This window comes from Ambystoma mexicanum, chromosome 4q, assembly GCF_040938575.1.
Source record: "Ambystoma mexicanum isolate Mex_15411 chromosome 4q, UKY_AmexF1_1, whole genome shotgun sequence".
In the NCBI taxonomy this organism is placed as follows: domain Eukaryota; kingdom Metazoa; phylum Chordata; class Amphibia; order Caudata; family Ambystomatidae; genus Ambystoma; species Ambystoma mexicanum.
Window position 1 is genome coordinate 102,268,988 of NC_090928.1, and position 21,616 is coordinate 102,290,603.

At 43.7% G+C, this 21,616-nt stretch overlaps 1 protein-coding gene across 2 annotated transcripts in view; it reads left to right on the forward strand.

The window, feature by feature from the left end:
• The window catches only part of DZANK1 (double zinc ribbon and ankyrin repeat domains 1), a 1,110,268-nt gene that overhangs the window by 56,768 nt on the left and 1,031,884 nt on the right, over nucleotides 1–21,616 (forward strand). For both annotated transcript variants that reach the window (XM_069607537.1, XM_069607538.1), the window contains exon 2: nucleotides 9,840–9,964. In XM_069607537.1, coding sequence (XP_069463638.1) covers nucleotides 9,856–9,964 — 109 coding nt within the window. In that variant the 5' untranslated portion in view covers nucleotides 9,840–9,855. The remainder of the gene's footprint in view (nucleotides 1–9,839; nucleotides 9,965–21,616) is intronic.

The following is a 21,616-nucleotide window of genomic DNA, read 5'->3' on the forward strand; positions in this document are numbered from 1 at the left end:
TGCACTTATTATGCCTGTTAATCTCTGACCTCCAATATGTCAACAATGAACCTTTGTGATTGCAATTCATATTTGAATTGGGTACTTTCAGCATGCCCCCTTCCTTTTTGAATTTTGGGCATTCAACACAACTGATTCTGATAACTGCTCGTATATATGTATTGGCCATTAGATTATTCACACTGACAAGATCAACTAAATCACTGAATTAGAGGCAATGTTCACAAATATATTTACTGGTGTATACCACAGCCACAGTGGTGGCAGGATGTCAATCTACTAGTTAATTGATAACATATTCATGTGACCCGAGTGACAATTGCCCTGGGAATTACTCTTTCTCATCCCCACCGAATATTCAATACTAGGGGACACTGACCACGCAGCAAAAAAATTCCACCATTGCCATGAGCATCGCTATCATTTTCAATAGGTTCACAACTTGTTGCACCTCGTCTCAACATGCGCCTTACCAGATAGCACACTTTGTTCATTAATACTGGTCTCTGTGACTATTATCAGTATCTGACAAGTACTTAGGTTCACTGTCCCGAACATGGCCTTATTCAGCCCATGAAATGCAATAGAATCCCTTTACACCTGCCCCCACACAACAGCCTTATAGGTGGAATTTTCTTTGAAGTATTGAATTAATAACCCAGCTGTGTTACCATATTGACCCATCCCTCTGGGAATCATTTTCTCAGAGTCTAGCCGAATTACATGACATTAGGCTATTTTCGCCATAATACATAAACGTGGCCGCAAGTGCCATTGTATTCTTCCACATACTTATATTTTTTCAATACTTTTCATAAAACTTTTCAACTGAACCGCAGTCAGTTATATCAAGACTTTCTCTTACAAATATATGCGTCATTGTCACAGACCATCATTCAGTATCGTGTTGACTATTATTATATTCTATCATACATAGACCATTTTGATAAACTATTCCAGCATGGCCTCTAGCATTGCCTGACGCACGTTGGAAAATTAGAGCAACCTCCGCTTTTGCTACTTAACCCAGAATGTGACACGCTATACGTTTTCAAGCCACCTCACTCCATTTCTTTATTTAATGAATGGCATTTCCGAAGCAAGAAGGAATGCCCCGCTAGGTTCAGCGATACTTGTTTGTCTCAATTGTTAAATTCTCCCAAACAATACTTGCAGCAGACATTTATTGAAACTTGTTTACAATTTCTATTTCAGAATGTATTTTCAATGAACTACCAATCTTTATTTGTTAACACAAAAGGTCTCCATGCCTACTGACTGCATATGCCTTTTATTGATGAGCATTGGTAAGGCGTTTTCATTTGGCATATGCTCCCTGATGGAATTCTTTTAGGATAATCTCATAGCGTTAGTGTGCAGCCTCTTATTTGCGCCTTTTTCTTTTTCTCTTGACCTTCAGACCCACTTGGGCTTCTGTTGATGATCACTACCTTCACTACGTGAAAAATGTATCGAACTTAGCTGGAATTTTGCTTATGTTATCCCTCTGGGTAAGACCTGGCGGTTTGTAAATCTACATTTGCTCACTTTTGCTTTACCTCACTTAATTGGTGCCCCAGTCTTCCATAGACACACGATGGTTAAAGGCACATGCATACATTTTGCATACTGCTCATCACTGTACTTGGTAATTGCCCACTTGCTGGCCCTACTAACCTCTGGTAGCATGGGTGTTGATAACCTCTTCAGTAAAGAGGTGCTTATTGCAATATTTACCTTCTATCTGATACACTAGAATATTGATTCTCTGAGTTTTACTCCCGGGGCAGGTGGATTCTCATGGTCGTCACCTAGTATGAGTAAGCAACTTTGGACATTGATTACAAACAGTATCTAATTGTTTGTTCTTCTATTGTTCTTCTCTCCCCCTTGTACCTGATATTGACCAATTTTCTACATACTGATGGTATATCTAAAACATGTTTGTCTCTGTGGATTGTGGCTAAATTTGTAATTGGAGTGAGTTTTTGAACAGTAGCGCAGTACTGTTGGTGGAAACGTTGAAAACATGGATTTAGTCATGCAAGACATATTGACGAAAGAGCGAAGTTTACTGGTTTGTGGAACTGGAGGGTGGTGGGGCATTCACAACTTGGAATGGAATAGACTTCCACAGGGTCGGCCATGGCTGGAGAAGGATTGTTTATGGATCTTTTATTAGCAGGCTAGATTTGACTCCAATCTTTAGATTGATTTGCTACAAGAGGCACAAGAGCCTCCAGAGGCGTGAAGGTTACCTGCCAGGTATGTTGGCAAGCCCTTCAAGACTGCTTTTGTTGATGATGCAATCAGTTTTAAATAGGATCCTGCCAAGGAGGGAGAGCCAGTGAAGCTTGGGCATTGAGGAAAAGATGTGATAACATTTTGGGGTGCCTGTAATAAACCAGGCTGTGGCGTGGTGGATGTCCTGGAAAGGCGGGGAGGGTGCAGATGCACGACTGGTAGCTTATGTAAGAGTGGGTGTGTGTTCCCCCGTCAAAGTGGGAGATCACAAGAGTCTGAATCACAGTGCGGATATCCATTAGGGGCATAAGGGGTTTGATTTTGCGGAGTGTGGTGAGCTGTAGCCAAGCCATTTGAGCTTTCTTGCCCATGTGCTTTTGGAGGGAGAGTGCCACTGTCGTCAATGAAGCCCAGCGATTTGGTTGAGTCTTACAGCTTCATTGTGAATCTGTCCAGTTTCATATTGTCAAGCCAACTTTGGGTCTGCTGTTGTGTCCCAGGGGGCCCACTGAGGGTGAATTCAGTCTTAGTGGGGTATAGCTAAAGGTAGGCATTCGACATCAAGATTTGGAATGTTGCTGGCCAGGCACTCAAGGAGCGAGGGATGCCCTGGGTGCCATTGACCTTGCAGCACAACTTGGTGTTGTTGGCATATTGATGAATGGCTACTTTGGGGTAGGGAAAATCCAGAGGTTCCATATAGAGGTTATATGCTTTGAAGGATAGCTCAGGGGCAACCCGCTCGCCTTGGAAGCAAGACGACGCAGAGCAACACAGTTTCGATCCCCGGTCGTGCTTTGAAACCTCTTGGTATTAAGCACGTTATAAATAACCAACTATCATTATAAAGATGACTGAGGAGAGTATGGAACCTTGGGGGCCCCACCTGTGATGGGGAGTTGTTTTGTTCTGAATGGACCCATCTATACAGCTTGGTATCTACCGGATAGGTAGGAGCAAACCGTTTGAGGATTGTATCACTAAATATAAAAAAAGAACCTCACTGATGGTATTTTGTCACAGATGACTTGAACATATATATTGCCTCATTCTAAAACTGAAATGTAAAATACTCCAGGTGTGCATTTATCCAGCATTGGATCTTTCATGGATTCACATGCTTTGAATCCTCTGTAACATTTTATAATAGAGCTGGCACATTAACCTGTAGGTGTCTCACCCGCTAGTCCCTGGGGATCGGTCACTCCGGTGACCAGGACACGGCCATCGCTTTTGGATCCAATTTCTTGGGGTGGGCCAGTGCAGGAGGATCACCTCGTGAGGGGTCTTCGGGGAGTGGAAGTGGGACACAGGATAGCAAAACTCGCTATCCCCTTCCCTATAACACCTTTACCCCACCCTACTAGGTAGGATACTTAGGAACTCAACACCCCCCTCTTTTCCACCACGAACACTTTCTCTCATTCTCTCAGACAGCTCACTGTGAGAGAAAACGGACTCTCACCCGAGCTGTATACCTGACATATCCCAATACAGTGGTCAGGCAAGTCAGGCAATTACTGATAATTACACATACCTGGCTTCCATCACACTTCCCCACAAGGATAAAAGGCGGAGCACGAAAGCACACTCTGAGCAAGGCAAAGCACAAAGGAAGCAGCAGTTTCAAGATGGCAATTTAATTCAAGGCGAAAGACGGCAAGACTGAAGAGGATTGCAAGGAGGCAAGTGCCCTTGACCTTTTCAACGAAAGACTGTTACTTTCATGAACGTTCGAGAATAGGAAACGTAAATCCAGAGATGAAGGCTGAAGAATTCATCATTGTGTGTCAGAGGTACCCTGGGCTCTCCTGCGTCGATGGTCAAGGCGGGGAGAATCGTTTGCCTCTGTGGTACTGTCCTTGGCTCCTACATCAAAGCAGCACTAGTGAAGTCGGCACAGTGTCATGATCCCTGTCTCTAGCCCTCTTCGGCAAAACACTGGAGCCAGGCCACGATCCCCCACATGCACCTTAAAGGCCTCCCCATCTCATCTGAGACCCACTTGGAGGCAGACCTGGCACCTGTGTCACCAGGCTCATACATACATGACTTGGACGACAGATTGGAACTGGACTTGGTAATGCACTTTGTGCAAGATGGATGCCGTCCCATAACTCAGTTCCATGAACTGAGCTATGCGGTCTAGCTTTTTGGGTGTGGTTCGACCAAGGGATACCTGAGATACCTGGGGGCTATTTAAACCACGCCCGGACAGAGAAACACGCTTTGCGTGACTCTGCACCTGCAGCGGGACACTCACCATGTTCGGATCGGTCTCCTGAAGACCTTCGCCTTTCCTCTGCATCCCGTGTACCTGAAAGAACAAGAACAACATTAACACAACACTTAGCTTGAGGAGAATCCTGCTTCCATCCATCGTTCCGCCGGTCCTGTGGACAGCATCTCGGCGATGCCATCTCCATTTCGGAACGCTGCATCCTGGGAAGAAAAGAACAAAGGGAAGAGACATTAGTAAGCATTCTCTTATCCCGATTCCCCTAAAACAGCAAAAAGAGTCACATGCTTACCTTTACTCGAACCTCTCATGGTAACTTCAGCTCCGGAGCATGCCATCGATCTACAAAAGGAAAAGACAACACAGGTTAGCACATAAAAGACAAGAAGGTGCTGCACATTGCGCTTTACTCACTGCACCTTATTCTCTCAGCTGGCAGCCATACTGGGACATTGCAGGGGCCTGCAAGGGATAAAGAGAGACCTGGGTCAGCACAAGAACAGGTGAACAGCGCCACGCGTCGCACTTTCACTCACCGCTTAGTGCTCGGCTCCCCTAAGCAGCACGGCACCATCAACGACCCCCTCCAACACCTAGAGGGAGAAAGAGGAGACATTATTAGGTGGGTCAAGAGACAAGAAAAGGACAGTTCCCCAAAATCAACAACCTACCTTGTCGGGCTGGAGTTACAGCAAGCCCAGACTCATTGGGCCCACACCCGTGAAACAACTAGGTCGTGCAGCGCCCCCATCAAACGGCGCACCCCTGCACCGAGGAGCAGGACGGAGAGCGCACGATATAGAGGACATAGGGGAAGGTTTGTTCCTCAAGGGAGGTGGGGGGGTCAAGCAACCAGAGACAATAAGTTAAAATCCGGAAATCCTGTATTTCAGGCCCAGTCCCCAGTCAAACAGATTCCACGGAAGGGTTCGAGATCGTGAGTGGTCCAATCAGGCTGAGTGGCATCCCCGTGGATATCAGGTGAGCGTTAAACACAGCCAGTGAGTTGGGGAGACTGATTCCAGACCGGTCTGTGTTGAAGCCAAGGTTGCAAGCGACAACATTATACAGTGAAAACTGAAGAGGACCGTGTATGAAGCATAGGTGGCAAGTGACGCGAACATAATTAAACAGCAGATGAGTGATTGAACTTTGAAGCCAAGATACAATACCATAGACAGAGTGGTCTGGTACCACGTGGGTGCTCATTTGAAAGTTTCTGTTGGGTATCCAGTTGAAAGGTGGCAAATATGAAAAGAATTATGAAATCGAAGTGGTCCTGCAACGGGTCTAGCCAAACCCCTTGCACATTCGAAAGTCTTCAATAAAGCATATGAAGTAGATTTGAGCCCGCTTGAGGGGGATCTGTATCTAAGCCCGGCTGAGGGGGATCCAGGGTGAACCGAGACACCCGAGATTGAAAGCATTGTAATAAGAGAAGGATCTGAGCTCTGATGAGGCGGATCCTAGGTGAAAAACATTGTGTTGAGAGGATCTGAGCCCGGTCTGAGGTGAATATTAAATTACATAAGAAATTGAGTACTTCTGAAATCTGAAAGAGGAAAAGAACTTATAGTTTATTTGTAGTATCAGGCCTTCTGAATGAAGAGACTTTGAAAGAGACTTAGAAGGCCCTGTTGCTAATGATTGAACTGTATCCTCGTGCTAGAGAAGCCAGACACTGTGCTAATCTGGAGTGTACCGCCTTATCCTGTGGTGAAGGGAGGCCAACCGCCTGAACAGCTTGACATATAATTTTGTGAACACTTCTTTCTTGTTTTCCACACTATTTGTATTCGGCGGTCGGGATTGGCAAAAGGTTTTAGTAATGGCACGTTTTTTTTGACAATACACAACTAAGACTGCATTATTAGTATTTGATGGTCGTAGCTTGCTCCCATCTGTAGATTTAGGATTAGATAGGAGTTTTCAAACCCTTTTTAAGTTCAATAAACACCCTTGAACTGTGGTCACTTCTGTCTGTCTTACTGTTGTTACCATGCCTTCCTTACAGGTATCAGCAGCTGCGTGCTGAAAGTCAAAACGTGCAAGATCAAAAATGTGCAGTACGACCTGACAACGACAGCAGGAAACAAACTTTTTGTAATACAAGCCTAGCCACAGGAGCGACGACATTAAAAGTGGCTAACTCGCTGGCAATAATCTCGAGATGTGCAACCGGCTCATAGCACTGTTATAGCAAAAACAAAGAGGTGATGGCTGGAAGGTTTAGAATTAATCTTAACCACTGGCAATGCTCTGGGCAACCCTCCAGACCACCGTTCTTCGCCTGCCAAGCCATTACAGAAGGGAAAGACCATATGCAAATCAGGCTTGGCCCCACCCCAAAAGGGGCAGTCCAGCCCGAACTGCTAGGCCACATCCCTTCTGCACGAGACCACAAGCATCCCCAAACATGTTTCGCCCTTGTTGGGGCTCATCAGTGAGGAGTAGCTTGGGTCTCTAGGCTACTCCTCACTGATGAGGCTCAACAAGGCCGAAACATGTTTGGCACCATGTCGTCGTGCATTCCCCTAATATAGCATTGCAGGTGACAAATGAGACTGCTACAAGAATTCTTAGCGGATCGGTGGTCTCAGCTAATGGGAACATGAAATGACAAGTTGACAGTAACAGATTCGGTCACAGACAGCTTGCAGTGGTGACACATACCATCCCACATCTCCAAGGGAGTCCCATCCAGGGATCTGCCTTTTCAAAAAAACCCTGGTCACAGATGCTTCACTAACAGGATGGGACGCGCATACACTCACCAACTGTCAGTGAAAGACCATTGGTCCCGACCGAGGCACAACTCCAGATCAACATACTAGCACTGAAAGCAGTGGCTCACGTCCCCCACTCATTCCAGCCAGTGCTCAAAGGCAAAGTGGTATGAGTATTCACAGACCACATGACCAGAATGTATTATGTGCGAAAACGGGGAGGCACAAGATCAAGGGTGCTCCCCAGAGCAGCCCAAAAAGAAAACAAAACTGCAGATCAGCTGAGCAGGGCCATCGACCAGTCACATGAATGTCAACTGGCAGACAAACTCCTACAAATCTTCAACAGATGGGCAACACCGACCATTGATTTATTTACCACATGAGAAAACAAGAAATGCACGCTGTTTACGAGCAGATATCCGCACCATCAACCGCTAGGCGATGCGTTCGCAATTTCATGGGAAGGAATCTTCGCCTATGCATTCCCTCCAATGCCAGTTATATGCAGGGTCTGACAAATGATTGCAACGTAAAAGTGCATGGTCATTCTCATAGCGCCAACATGTGTAAGACAACTGTGGTTTTCAGAGCTTGTTCACCTGTCCGAAGACTGTCCAATTCCTCTGGGTCAAGACCTCGATCTGCTGACCTTGTGCAACCAACAGGTGCAGCACCACAATCCAGAGGGGCTCATCTTCAAGGCCTGTCTCCTGACTTCAATGAGTTTGGACAAGTCCCACTCATGCAGGAGTGCAGAAACATCCTAAAGGCTGCTTGGGGAGACCCCACAAAAAAATCATATAAGTACAAGTGGAATTGGTTTTGCATTTGGTGTTCTCAAGAACAATTGGATCTGTTAGTGCGGAGCCTTACCAAATCCTACCGTACCTGTTAAAATTAGCCGAAGATGGTTTATAAAACTCCTCTATCAAAGTACATTTAGCGGCAATTTCTAGATATACCATAAAGCAAGGAAAAGCTCCCATTTTCGGAGCCTGCATCGTAAAACACTTCATGAGGCCTATTCCGCATCTACCTCCTTCAGAAAAAAAAACAACCTCAGTAGAGCTTAAACACTGTGCTGTCCGCCCTAATGAAACCTCAGTTCGAACCAATGGCAACCACAGACCTAAAGTTTGTGTCTTGGAAGACAGTTTTTCTAGTAGCAGCCACGTCCTTCCAACGGATGTCAGAAATACATGCGCTATCTGTTAAACCTCCATATCTCCAGTTTGAAAAGAGCAAGGTCATCCTAGAAACAAACCCTACATTCCTTCTCAAGGTGCTATCCACCTTCCACTTACAAACTGAGGTTACTCTAACAGTTTTCTTCGCACATCCATCCTCGGGAACAGGCTCTACACTTGCAAGACCTTCAAAGAGTTATATACATGGACGGAACAAAAAAATTTCAGACAAACGTCTCAACTATTTGTGGCTTTTGGGCCCCCTAACAAAGGTCGATTTCTTTCAAAACAAAAGTATTGCCAGATGGGTCTCCGCCGCAATTGCCACAGCACACACCCAGGCCAATCGGCCGTAACAGGGACCTGTTCATGCTCATTCCACTAGGGCAGTGGGATTTCCAGCAGCGCTATGGGCAGGGATTTGCCTGTCAGACATATGCCGGACAGCAACCTGGGCAGTCCAGCAAACTTTTGTTAATCGTTACTGCATGGAGGGACAAGGAGAGGCTGAAGCAAAGGTCAGAAGAGCCGTCCTGCAACACTTGTTTCAATAAGGTATGCCTTCTCCCATTACACCTCCTATTACAAAATGTTCACCGCTGTGGCAATGTATTGAAAGCATGTGAATCCATGAAAGATCCAATGCTGGAGAAAGGAGTCTGTGGCTTACCTGTAACTCCTGTTCTCCAGCATTAGTATATTTCATGGAATCACATGCGGCCACCTACCACTCCTATGGGAGAAAGGCTACATTTTGCCAACTCTCATCTCGCTGGGGTTAGAATCTGAAGATGGCCCCCTGGGTGGGGCTTCTCACTTGACGTCCCATTGGCTGAGGCACAATACACACAAAAGAATATAGGTGTGCTACTAAAGTGAGCTTAAAAACTCTATCATAAACTATAATAAAATGGTAATGAGGATTCCCAGCCTGTCAGCCGGGAATATTCATAGCATGTGAATCCATGAAACATGCTAAGGCAGGAGAACAGGAGTTACAGGTAAGCAACATACTCCTTCCCTATGGTGTTTACCTCGCAGCGATTCTGTGTCATGGAAAATTATTGTTGCATTTATGTACTCCAAGTATATTGTATCTGCTCAGTATGTAAATCACAAAACAAAAATACTTTTTCAAGAACTGTTGCGCCGATAATTGATTAAAATACATTTTATTCAACAGGTCTCATAGAAAATGTGTGACTGGATTTGCAAAATTGCTACAAAAGTCAAAGTATGTGGCTACAGTCTTTCAAACCTGTTGAATAAAGTATATTTTCTTAATTATCAAAAATACATTTTCATTCTAAAACTCGCATGTTTGATTAGGTTCTGACTCAAAACCTTAACAGAATTCAAGTGCCTGCTTTTGCATTTGGCAAGTGAAGCAATTATGTTGGTACTGTTTCATATTGTGCATGCTTATTCTTTGTTTTTCAGGATAAAGTCAAATAAAATGACTGCTGGTGCAATCTCTGTTCCTCAAATCATACCTCTGCGAGTGCCACCTCCAGGGAAAGCTAAGCATGAAATCGATACAAACACACTGGTTGAAATCAAGTCAGGTATGAATGGCCAGAGCAGTTTACAACTTTTTTTGTTATTACTCCTTTTGTAAATGTATATAAATAATGTAGGGGTTTAAAAGCACCCTTAAAAGCATACATCACCTAGTTCCAATCGAGGTCTTATAACTTGTGGGCTATTAGTTGGCCGAAATGTTATCTGTTGAATGTTTCCAATGATTTATTTATTTTTTTAACTGCAAAAGGCAATAGTACAAAAAGCGTTCTGAATGGCTGCCTGTCATAATGATTGATTCAATACGGGCATGGCATATGGGGACCCCTTACCTCACTTGACTCTTAACTATCAAATCCCATAACAAAATGAGTTGCTTTTTTTCCACCACGCATATTTTAGAACTTGCAACTCGCGTTTCTTTTCTTCAAACCTCTTAAAAAACAGACCTACCCGCTCCGCCCTTCTCGAATGCCTCTTTTCCATACACTTCCCCCAAGTCTCTTCCAAATCGAGTTCCCTCTAATGGTAATGTGTTTAGTCTACTATTTATTTAGAAAGTGTTTGTGTACAAATGCATGTTTGGTTGCATTTTTTCTTTTTTTTTTTTTGTATGTAGCAAAATTTGTACAGAGTCCATGGTTTCTCTTCTGATCGTTCGCCAGTGACTAGGGTAAAAGTGCACTGGCCTGTCCTGATTTGAATTGTACCATTGTCTCGAGCTGATTAGTTTTCCAATCATTTACAAAGGACTTATGTCCTGACTTTTTTAAATTGCTAACTAAACTTGTAGCTTCGGCTCAATGTGGCGATCAGCCGCGTTAAGACTCAGTATGGTAAAAGAGAGCTGTATGAACCATATAACTCATCTTATGCATATGAAACGCACAAGGTACAGCCCTTGTTAGGTGATAATAATAATAATAATATGTAAGATTTTGATTTCGGTGATGAATCTTCCTGACCTGTGTCAACCCCAGAACCTTTTGCTTGGACTTGAGGAATCGTTTCCCCCTCTCACCAAGTCTTTTACTCTTGTTATGTGTGACCTTTTAATGTCACTCCATAGTGTATGATTGGAGTTATAGTTTCCCATAACTTTTGGGCTTAGTCTGGGGTGCCCCTTTGGGCATCCCTGTTCATTCCTCTCAGTTACTTGGGTGAACTACTTTTTCCAAGGGGTAGAGTTGGTATTTCATCCCCTTTACATTTTATATACTCAGCCAGCACATCCCACCTTATGTGGAATGATGGGAAGGATACAATGTATCCCCTTTCTTACTTACCTGGTAATGTTTATGTTAGAATTGCAAGTTTACTTGAATGGCTGGTGGCAGAAAAACTATTTGATGACTTTAGCCATTATTACTCGCAGCATGTAATGCACAGAAGGGCAACCATTCATCTAGAATGGTGGGCTCCTTTTTTGCCATTTCTCGTGTGCTTGTTGTTTCTGAGGTCTTCCCCTGCCATTCTAGGTGAGAACGGCTTCAGTGGAAGTATTGTGTTCCTCAGGAATTCTTTGTATTCCACACCCAGGCTCAATAGTGTCTTGAGAAGGTAGGAAGTGAGGGAGGAGTCCAAAACTCTGCAGCCCTTTGTCTTTTGCCTTTCCTGAAAGTAACCAAGTCCCAATGGTGGGCTGACTTTCCTGATTGGACAGCCAGACTGCCCCTTTCTGTAAACTGCAGGGAGAGATTGCAGTAGTTGTCCTGTAGTTCCTGATAAATACTCCGAACCGCAAAGCTGCTGACAAGTCGACCACTGGAGCTGAATCTGCAGCGAAAGATGAAGAAAAGACATCTGTAGCGATTTCCAGCGACGGGAGAGCCTGCTGTGTAACCAGAGCCTGATGCAATCCTACCTTCCAATCGACCTGGGGGTCTCGAATGTGACGACTCCTACCCAGAGGCTGATGAGATCCACGAGTCAAGAAAACCTGCATTTTGAGCCATCCCATGACATGCTGTGACCTTGTAGGGCTGCAAAACGCGAATACCCTCGGACCTCGAGCCCGAGTGCAGTGCATGGTATTCCGAAGTCCGAATCCAGCTGAATCTTTGGTAGGCTCCTGTGGGCCCACCAGAGACATGATTCGAATCCCTAAAGTCCCATCACCAGAGTGCAGAACTGAGAGAGTGAAAATAATCTGACCAGTGATATTTGTTCCTCATCTGGCTGCTGTAAAAAGGTAATAACAACAGGGCTAGTTGTGGCTTGCTTCAGCCAAAAGGACAAATGTCATCCCTAACCGTAGGGGTATATATTGGTACACAAAAAAACGGTTGGACGGGGAAGGAAAAGGTTACTTCAATTAGCAGTATGCAACTGCCATGGGAGGATGGTACAAATGAGAAAGTCCGAGATGGACGCTAGATGAGGAAAAAGGTCTGGCCCTCTAATCAGGTGCCCATGGCGCTGCCTTGGGTGGGAAGGAAGGGGATTGTTTTGGGGATGACCTCGGTGTGCACAAGCCTTAAAATGGGGCTTTGTATAGGAGGGGTAGAGACATTCAATGGTTCTCTTTGTGTGGGGTGATGAATGTCCCCCACTGATGGTGGTAGCACCAACAGTCTATTAGAAGTTCTATAAAATGTAATTCTTATCCGGGCACAATTAGGTGCGAGAGATAAGGGCGAATCCCTGTTGTAACGATGACTTACTTTCCAATCTACATTCTCCGTATAACATTAGTTTTCAAAGATTGGCACAAGGGAGTAGTATGTACTTCATTGTGTGCTACCTATATTATTCTTCACAAGACACCACATTTTGTAAAAGGCAATATGCGCCGTTTCACATTCTGTATTTAAACAATCCGACCAGAAATCTTCTGTTTTTATCATGTTATAATCATGAGTCAAGTGACGCAATATTGACCTATAAATATGACTCAACATGGGGCATTCTGTCAGCAGGTGCCTAGCCGTTTCTTTGTTTCTGAGGATCTAACAAATTCTACAAAGGCTTCCTTCTCTAGCTCTTTTCCATTGCTCACCTCGAATAGCTCTAATAGGAAGTTGATTGGTACGTGGCAGCAATCTCAATCTGCATACTTCTGGGTCAGGGCAGCAGAGAAGATAGCGTTGGGGTTTCATAAACCTATGACATACTAGAGCAGGTTAACTGTAGCTCTGTAATGTCTGTAGATAATTATATTTTTTCACCCAATCCCACTTGTTTAAACAGTAAATTAAAGCTCTTTTCAAAATTAGGATGTTAGAACAGCGCTCAAAGTTAGGTATCCAATCTAAATCATGGAATAGTTTTCTTAGCAGTTTCATAAATCCACATTCATTTCTTATACCGTGGGTCAAGCAATATTTATAACCCAGCTTACTCAATATCGGACAAGTCGGCGAAATGTTTGATTTTAAAAAGAGCTCTCCTCTCTGTTTTAACACCATGGCACTCAATGATAGTAGTCCCAATTCCAACCGCACATATTGTATGGATGTGGAGGGAGGGAGTATTAACACTTGGCGTCAAAAGTATCCCTCCAATATATTTAACCACTCATATTCACACAATTCAAGTGCTTCAAGTCCATACAGAACCACTGGACAAAACCATTGTCTATAAAGATAAGCGAATACCACCCAATGAAAAGCCAGCATGATGATATACAAATCTACGTACCATGTGTGTTATATGTTTAGCTTTTTGTTTACTAAGTTTAACCAGTTCTTTATATCCCTTGATTTCAGGTAATTCAACCCCTAGGTACCAATAGTACTGAATAGATTTGATGAATCCTGTATCCAGCCTCAACAGAGATTTTTTTAATATGTCGGGCACTTAATAGCATTGCTTTGCTTTTACTTAAATTGATTGTCAAACCAGGTTCTTCCGAAGTAAGAGTGGCTTTCATTCCCCAAATTATCTAGTCACATAATACTAAATCGTCAGCGTATGGCATAGCAGCCACTACGCATCGACCAATTTTAGGAGGACATTTAGCAAATGCGGTCACCTTTTTAAAGGGAGATCAGCTATGTAGTGATTAAACAACAGGGCTGTCAGAGTGCATCCCTGTTTAACCCCTCTACCAACAAGGATCTATCCTGATAAGAACCCACTATCGTTCAACCTAATCTGAACAGTGTTCCCGGTATGTAATTCTACCAATATTTGGAGGATCCATTCAGGGCATCCAAGTGTCCAGAGTTTCCTCCATAGTAGCTTGCGCTTCACCTGGTCAAATGTGGCTCAGAAATCTATAAAAGTCGTTATATAGACTGAGGGGTTCTTTTCCATTTTAGGTCTTGTCGTTACCGCATCTAACGGTCTGATCTTGTGTGTAGTGCTTGAACCTTTGCAAAATCCTGTTTGGTACGGATCTCAGATGTTGTTATCCGTTACACAGGCCTGCAAATGTATCGGCACAAACCCAGCAAATACCTTTCCTGTTGTGTCAAGAAGTGATAAAAGGCCGTAATTTTCTGGCAATAACCTATCTCCATTTGTAAATACTAGAATATAGATAGCCTTCTTCCATGATTCAGGTATAGATCTGGCCAAATGATCAATCATATCTGGAATCTCAAAAGTCATTGGCCACTTCACTTTTTGGGTCTGAAAAGGCAAGGCAGTATCTTCATTTTTCATTTTGGCAGAGATATAAGAGGTCCACACAATTTCAGCAATCAGATTAACCAAAGGTCTTTTAGTAGGAGGTCTGGCTAAGTTAAGAGTACGCCACACCATTTTTGTGTTTTTATTACTAAGAGCACTTATCTTTTGCCAGTTGGTCGTCAAATGTATGCGTTTTCTCTGTTTTAACCAGTTATTATAATCAGCGTATTTTGATATGGGATTTGATACTAGGCAAGACCTCCTTCTTTAGCTTACAAATGCCTATCCTCAGCAATCGCTTTTGTTTGTTTCTGGATTTCGATACTGAAAGTTTGTACATATTCTTTTACAATTACCGCCTGGTTATACTTTCTTCTTTTAGTAGTTTTGCACACCAATTTGGTCAGCCAAAGTTCTATCTCGTTTCCAGTTTGTAGACTTAGGCATTCATTTACTGCAATTGTCAATTTCTTGCACATCTTATTGACTTTGCGATCAGACCAAACCACTCTTTCTTCCCTGATTAGACTCCAAATTGTCAATAGGATATTGTCGACTCTCAACTGCGTTAAATTGCAAGCACAGATGTAAAGGTGCATGGTCACTAAATACATTTTTGTTAATACATTATCTTTTGATAGTATCATTCAATTGTGAATTGCCATAGAGATAATCTAACCTAGCTTCCTTTGGCACGCATTTCGATGTTGTTTGACCCAGGATATCACCTGGCGTGCAACCATTCAGAATCGTCATGTTCCACATTTTTAAGAAGCTTAACCATTTTTTCCCCTTGGCATTAGTAGCTTTCTGTAGTAACACCATTATCCTTCATAATGGTACAACAATACACAATGGACCAGTGGAAGAAAGGGATGATCTCTATCAATCTATGTTGTCTTTTTATAAATGCCTACAAACATTTATAATGCTATCAAATCAGTTCAATTTTAATTGGAAAAAGATTTAAAATGCATAAAAAATACAAACTAATTTGCATACATTTTTACAATATATTAAGTTCCAGTCACCTGTACAAGTTCCAGGGCTGGTTACACAACGCCCTAGCTCCCCTGTCTAATCTACCATTCATTCACTTTCATACTCCATCACATTCATACTATCTCGCTATTGTCTCTCTAACCCTTTCGGTTAGATGCTGCTATTTCTCTTGTTATTGTTCCATATTGTGTTTAGATCTATTGCTCAATAAACATTCTGTGTGGTTTTATCCCCACAGGATCGAAACGTCTGCATGTGTTTCAGTTGTCTCTGGACCGCTATGTTGGTCCCCCATTGCAGCAACCTTCTTCAGGACGGGAGAGGCAGCACCCTTCTGTGTCCTGTCTCGTTAGGTAGGGTGAGCCACAATACCTATAAAAACAATTTAAAAGACATATATAGAAGGGTAACAAGGGTTCGATATACTTATCCGATACCTCAGAATATCATTACAGGGTATCCGTCCGGACCCAGTCAAGTTCGGGAACACATGTTTTAAAAGTATTTAAAAAAAAAATACAATTTATTATGCATTTTATATCTTTTTCCAATTAAAATTGAATTGATTTGATAGCATTATAAATGTTTGTTTGTATTTATAAAAAGACAACATTGATTGATAGAGATCATCCCTCTCTTCCACTGGTCCATTGTGTATTGTTGTTGTTCGAATTTGTAGCCATCCCCATTGTTAAATAATATCCTTCATAATGGTGACATAAGTTTCATTTATAAAATGTTCCACACAACTGGCATTAAGATCACCTCCCAGGAGTATCATATCAGAGTCATCATCATTGTACCAATTAGAGATAATGGAATCAATGGACACTAGAATGGTGTCTGTTAATGATGTACCGGGCGGGTCATGCACATTGATAACAAGCAGGCGTTGATCATTGGTGCCATTATTTAAATACAATTCAACTGCCAACACATAATCATTAGCATTTGAAAGTTGTACCATAGCAGAGTGGATCTTCTGGTTCACTCCTATCATGAGCCCACCAAATGGACTACCTTTTGCTCCCTTTTTTGCTGGAGATTGATGTATAACAAATCCATCTACCAAGAATTGATCCATTAACCAAGTCTCCTGAAGCATAAACACAGATGACTTATTTAACATATTGAGTGAGCCAGAATTTTGTACAAAATGGGACTGCCCCTGGGTATTCCAAGATATGGTATCCATCACTTCTGTGGTTGCTCATTCTCAGGGATCATTTTTTTCAACCACTGCCAACTTTTTTCATCATCAAAATCATTGTTGGCCTTATGACTTCTTATATATACAGGAGACTTAATTGTGTAATTGGCTCGCTTGACTTTGGGGGATTATGAGTCAGTGGGAGTATGGTGTTCTCGTGGGTCTCGAAGAGCCTGTTCTCACTACTTTTGATGAAAGCTAAACATGCTGTGTGAGCGATGCACTTGTGAGTGATGGCGAGAGTTTTAAATAGGACGCGTTCTTTGATGGGGAGCCAGTGGGCTTTGCGTCTGGCGACAGATATGTGCTCTCTTTTGCGAATGCTGATAGCAACTCGAAGTGTAGTTTTGGATTATTTGGAGTTTCATTAGGCTTTTTGTAGTGCCTGCAAAGAGGACATTGCAGTAGTCCAGTCTTGAGCCTATTATGGCTCTGGCGATGGAGAGGCAGTTCTCAGTGGATAAAAATGGTTTGGCTGCGTTTATCAATTTGGTGTAGAAGGCAGCTGAGGAGGTAATAGCGCTGACTTGACATGGAGAGTGTGGCATCAAGGTAGCCTCCTAAGGTTTTGACCGATGGGGAGACAGGGATATGTATGTTGTCGATTGTGAAAGTGGTATATTGGTTGGTAGATTTATTTAGGGTTTCCTGGGAACCGACTAGGAGGATTTCAGTTTTATCGACATTGAGGCAGAGATGGTTGGCTGACATTGAGGCACGAATAGTGGAGTAGGCTGTGTTGAGGGCCTTGGTGTTAGTTTCGTAGTTACCGGAGAGTGGGAGTAGGACTTGGGTGTCATAAGCATAGTTATTGTAAGCGGTTGGAGGTGAAAGGGTTGAATGAAAATATTTGAAATACAATTGTTTCGAATCAAAAGGTCCAAAAACCAAAAAACGAATGCTTTGCCCAAAAAAACATTTTTTAACTATAGCAATCCCCCCCAAAAATAATACATTTAATTAAAAAGGCATTTGATCCTTTTTTTTGTTCGATCCTTTTGAGACGAACGTATTGTATTCGACCCTTTTTCATTCGACCCTTTGACTGGACACCAGTGTAAGCTATGCCAATGGAGTCTAGGATGTCAAATAGAGGCTTAGTGAAAATGTTGTAGAGAGTGGGAGGGATACAGGATCCCTGAGGGCCTCCGCAGCGGATGGTGGCGGGAGCTGCACATGCATGATTTGGGAACACTCTCATGGTTCTTCCTTGCAGGAATGAGCTGATCCAGGCTGTGGCATTGGGTGAGAAGTGTGCAGAGGAAGTGAAGTGACGATGTAGAATGTTGTGGTGCTCTAGGTCAAATGCGGCTAAAAGTCCAGGAGGAGGAGTAGGGCAGGCTTGCCTGCATCCTTTATATCATCAAGTTGGTTTTTCAGGTTAAGCAGAGCAGATTCTGGGCCGTGACCGGGGCAAAGGCCATAATTGACATAGGCCCAGGACACGGAGCTCAGGCAGCCTTAACAAGCAATAACAGAACCAAACAGGCTCAGGACCTGATCCAAATCTGGGGTGCAGGAAAAATAGCGCCAACACAAACCTACAAACTAAGAAACGAGGGGGAAAAAAACGCCAGACCAAGAAGGGAAAGCAGGCATGGCCTCGAAGGACGATATGAAAACCTGGTTCAAGGCATTTCAGGAGCAATTCATATCCACAACCCAGGCACAATTTGAGAACATGAAGGGGGAAATGAAGCAAGCGGGTCCCAAGAATTAAAGAGGGACATAGAAAACCTGGAGGAGAGAACGGACACTTTGGAAAGGGCAGTACAAAACATAGACGAGAAAACTCTCCCACACAGAAGCGCAAGACAGACTAGCGAGACTGGCGCAGGAACTAGAAGCACAATGTGAAGACCTGGAAAATAGATCCCGGAGGTCGAATTTAAGGATTAAGAATATGCCGGACAAGGACCTTCGCACTGCAACACAAGAGGTTTTCAAAGAAATACTCGCAGATGACACCGGGGAAGAAATCCAGATAGACAGGATACACAGAGTGGGCCCAAAAAGAACGGGCGAACCCGGAACTCGCCCGAGAGACGTTCTAGTGGCAATGACACAATATATGCAAAAGGAACAAATCCTCAGGAAGGCTAGATCAATAGAACACATAAGAATGAACGGCAAAGAAGTCCAGCTATATCAAGACCTGGCACAATCCACACTCAGAAAGAGAAGAGAAATGCTCCCAATAACAAAACTCCTAACAGAAAAACAGATACGATACAAGTGGACCTTCCCATTCGGCCTACTATTTACATGGGAGGAGCATCAACACTGCATCGTAACTTGGGAGGAAGGCCTCAAGATCACAGGATGTCAAGAACATGAGCCAGATCCCCCAAACGATGGAGAAACAAATAGAAGAAGGAGCGAACCGAAGGGATGGCAGACGGAGAAAAGACAAAACTCCAATCCCGCAGATAAGAGGGAAATGGACACGGGCTAGGACACGGATATAGACTTAAGTAAAAACGGAGGGGGCTGCAAGAAAAAGAGCGATGAAAAGGAAATAATCCTCCGTCTGGGCAGGAGCCCACTTACGGACGCGGCAGAGCAGGGGGACACCCTTGGAATCCACAACTCAAGCAGGGATTAGGACCCCCTGCGGAACAGTACACCTGAGATGTTAAAGGGCGTGGGGCAAAGGCGGAACGCCCGAGCAACCATAGGGCCCAGAGCCCTCCTCTAGGGAAAAAGTTGGGGGGGACGGGGGCAAGGCAGAGAGGGAGAGGGGGGGAGTTGTTGGGGAAGTTCAGAGGGAGATGGACACAATCACCGGACCTAAAGCGCAACATCGCGACCAACGAGAAGAGCCCCACCTGCAGAACCGACCTCAAAAGAAAAAATGGGGCTAAAAATCATGACGTATAACATCAGAGGCCTGAACATGCCAGTAAAAAGGAAAAAAATCGAAAACTTCCTGCACAGAGAAAAGTTTGATATAATAACGTTCCAAGAAACACACATACCAAAAAACAAGAAGACCCTAACCCGCATAAGAGGCTTCAATCAAATACTCCAATCCAACGACATGGAGAAAAAAAAAAGGAGTCTTGATAGCATTTGCCAACCACCTCAACGCACAAATCAAAGAGACAATGGCGGACAAAAATGGGAGATACCTGTTCACAGTGGCCCAGTTGGAAAATAGACTATTAACCGTAGCAACCATATACGCCCCAAACACGGGCCAGGATGGATTCATCAAAGAAAGATTAACAAATTAGAAAATTTCGCAAAAGGTGAAGGGATACTAACAGGGGACTTTAACATCGCATGGAATCACCTGGTAGACCGATCAGACCCCAAACACACCCATCAAGGGACCCCTTCATCAGCACTAAAACAGATCATGAACAGGATGGCACTAGAAGACGTTTGGCGGAGACTCAGAGGAACGACCAGTGGATACACGTACCACTCGCATGTACACAATACAAGCTCCAGAATAGACTACATATGGGCCTCGGGTAGCTTGATGGGCGAGATCCAAGATATAGAGAAAGGACATATATCCCTGTCAGCCCACGCTCCATTATGGATCACACTCCCCAAAATACGTAAACGGTCAGGTCTCTGGCGCTGGACACTCCCCAGAGATACTTTACAAGATCCGGTCCTTAAAGAAACAATAAGGGAAAAGATAGAGGACTACTTCGAACACAACGACACTCCAGGTATATCACCAAGTACAATTTGGGAAGCTTTTAAAGCGGTGATAAGAGGTCAAATCATAGCACTAAAAGCTCAAAAAGACAAACTACTCTACAAATGGGAAAGCGAATTAGAAAAAAAACTGGAAGAGCTAAGAGAAGAGATGTCCAAGAACACATCCTTGAAAATAAAGATGGCATACCGACAAGTCCAGAGCCAGATTGACACGCTCAGAATGAAAAGAGCGGAAGCACAACTTCTCAACACAAAGCACTGGTATGCGATGAAATCAAATAAAGCAGACAAACTACTGGCGAGACAATTAAAGGGAAAACAGCAAAACTAAACGGTGCAAACACTGAAACACCGGCAGGGGTCAATAAGAACGCAATCAAAAGATATCAAAGAAATATTTAGAGACTATTACCAGGAACTCTACACATCACAGAACCCGAACGAACAGGAACAGGTAGCCTTTCTAAAGGAAGTCCCGCTCACAACCATAACAGCAGACGAAAAAATAGCACTGGACGAACCAATAACACCAGAAGAGGTCGCAAAGGCACTCGGAGACGTTCCCAGGAATAAATCTCCAGGGCCGGACGGATTTACAGCTGGTTTTTACAAAACATATGCGGGAACATTGACACCTATCTTGACGGCTCTCTTCAACACCTCTAAAGACACAGCCAACATCGCTCCCTCCATGAACGAAGCAAAGATCCTAGTCTTCCACAAGAAAGGGAAAGACCCAGAAAACCCGAGCTCCTATCGCACAATAGCCCTGATTAATATCGATGCGAAACTCTACACTAAAGTGCTCGCCAATAGACTCTCACCACTACTCCCGAAGTTAATTCATCAAGAACAAGCAGGATTCATCCCGAATAGGAAAACCCATGATAACATTAGACAAATAATTCATCTTATAGAGAAAGCCGGAATCACAAATATCCCCTCAGCAATACCATCAGTTGATGCGGAAAAGGCCTTCGACCGGGTAGAATGGACAATGCTCTTCGCGACAATGAAGAAAATGGGCATGGGTAACTCATACATTAATATGGTTCGGGCCAATTACAATTCACCAATGGCCAGCATAGCAGTGAATGGAGAACTTTCGGACCCGATCCGAATTGGAAGAGGTACCAAACAGGGTTGTCCTCTATCACCCCTGCTCTACGCAGTCTTCCTCGAACCACTACTGGCAAAGATCAGAGAGACGCCCACAATAAAGGGCATGGAA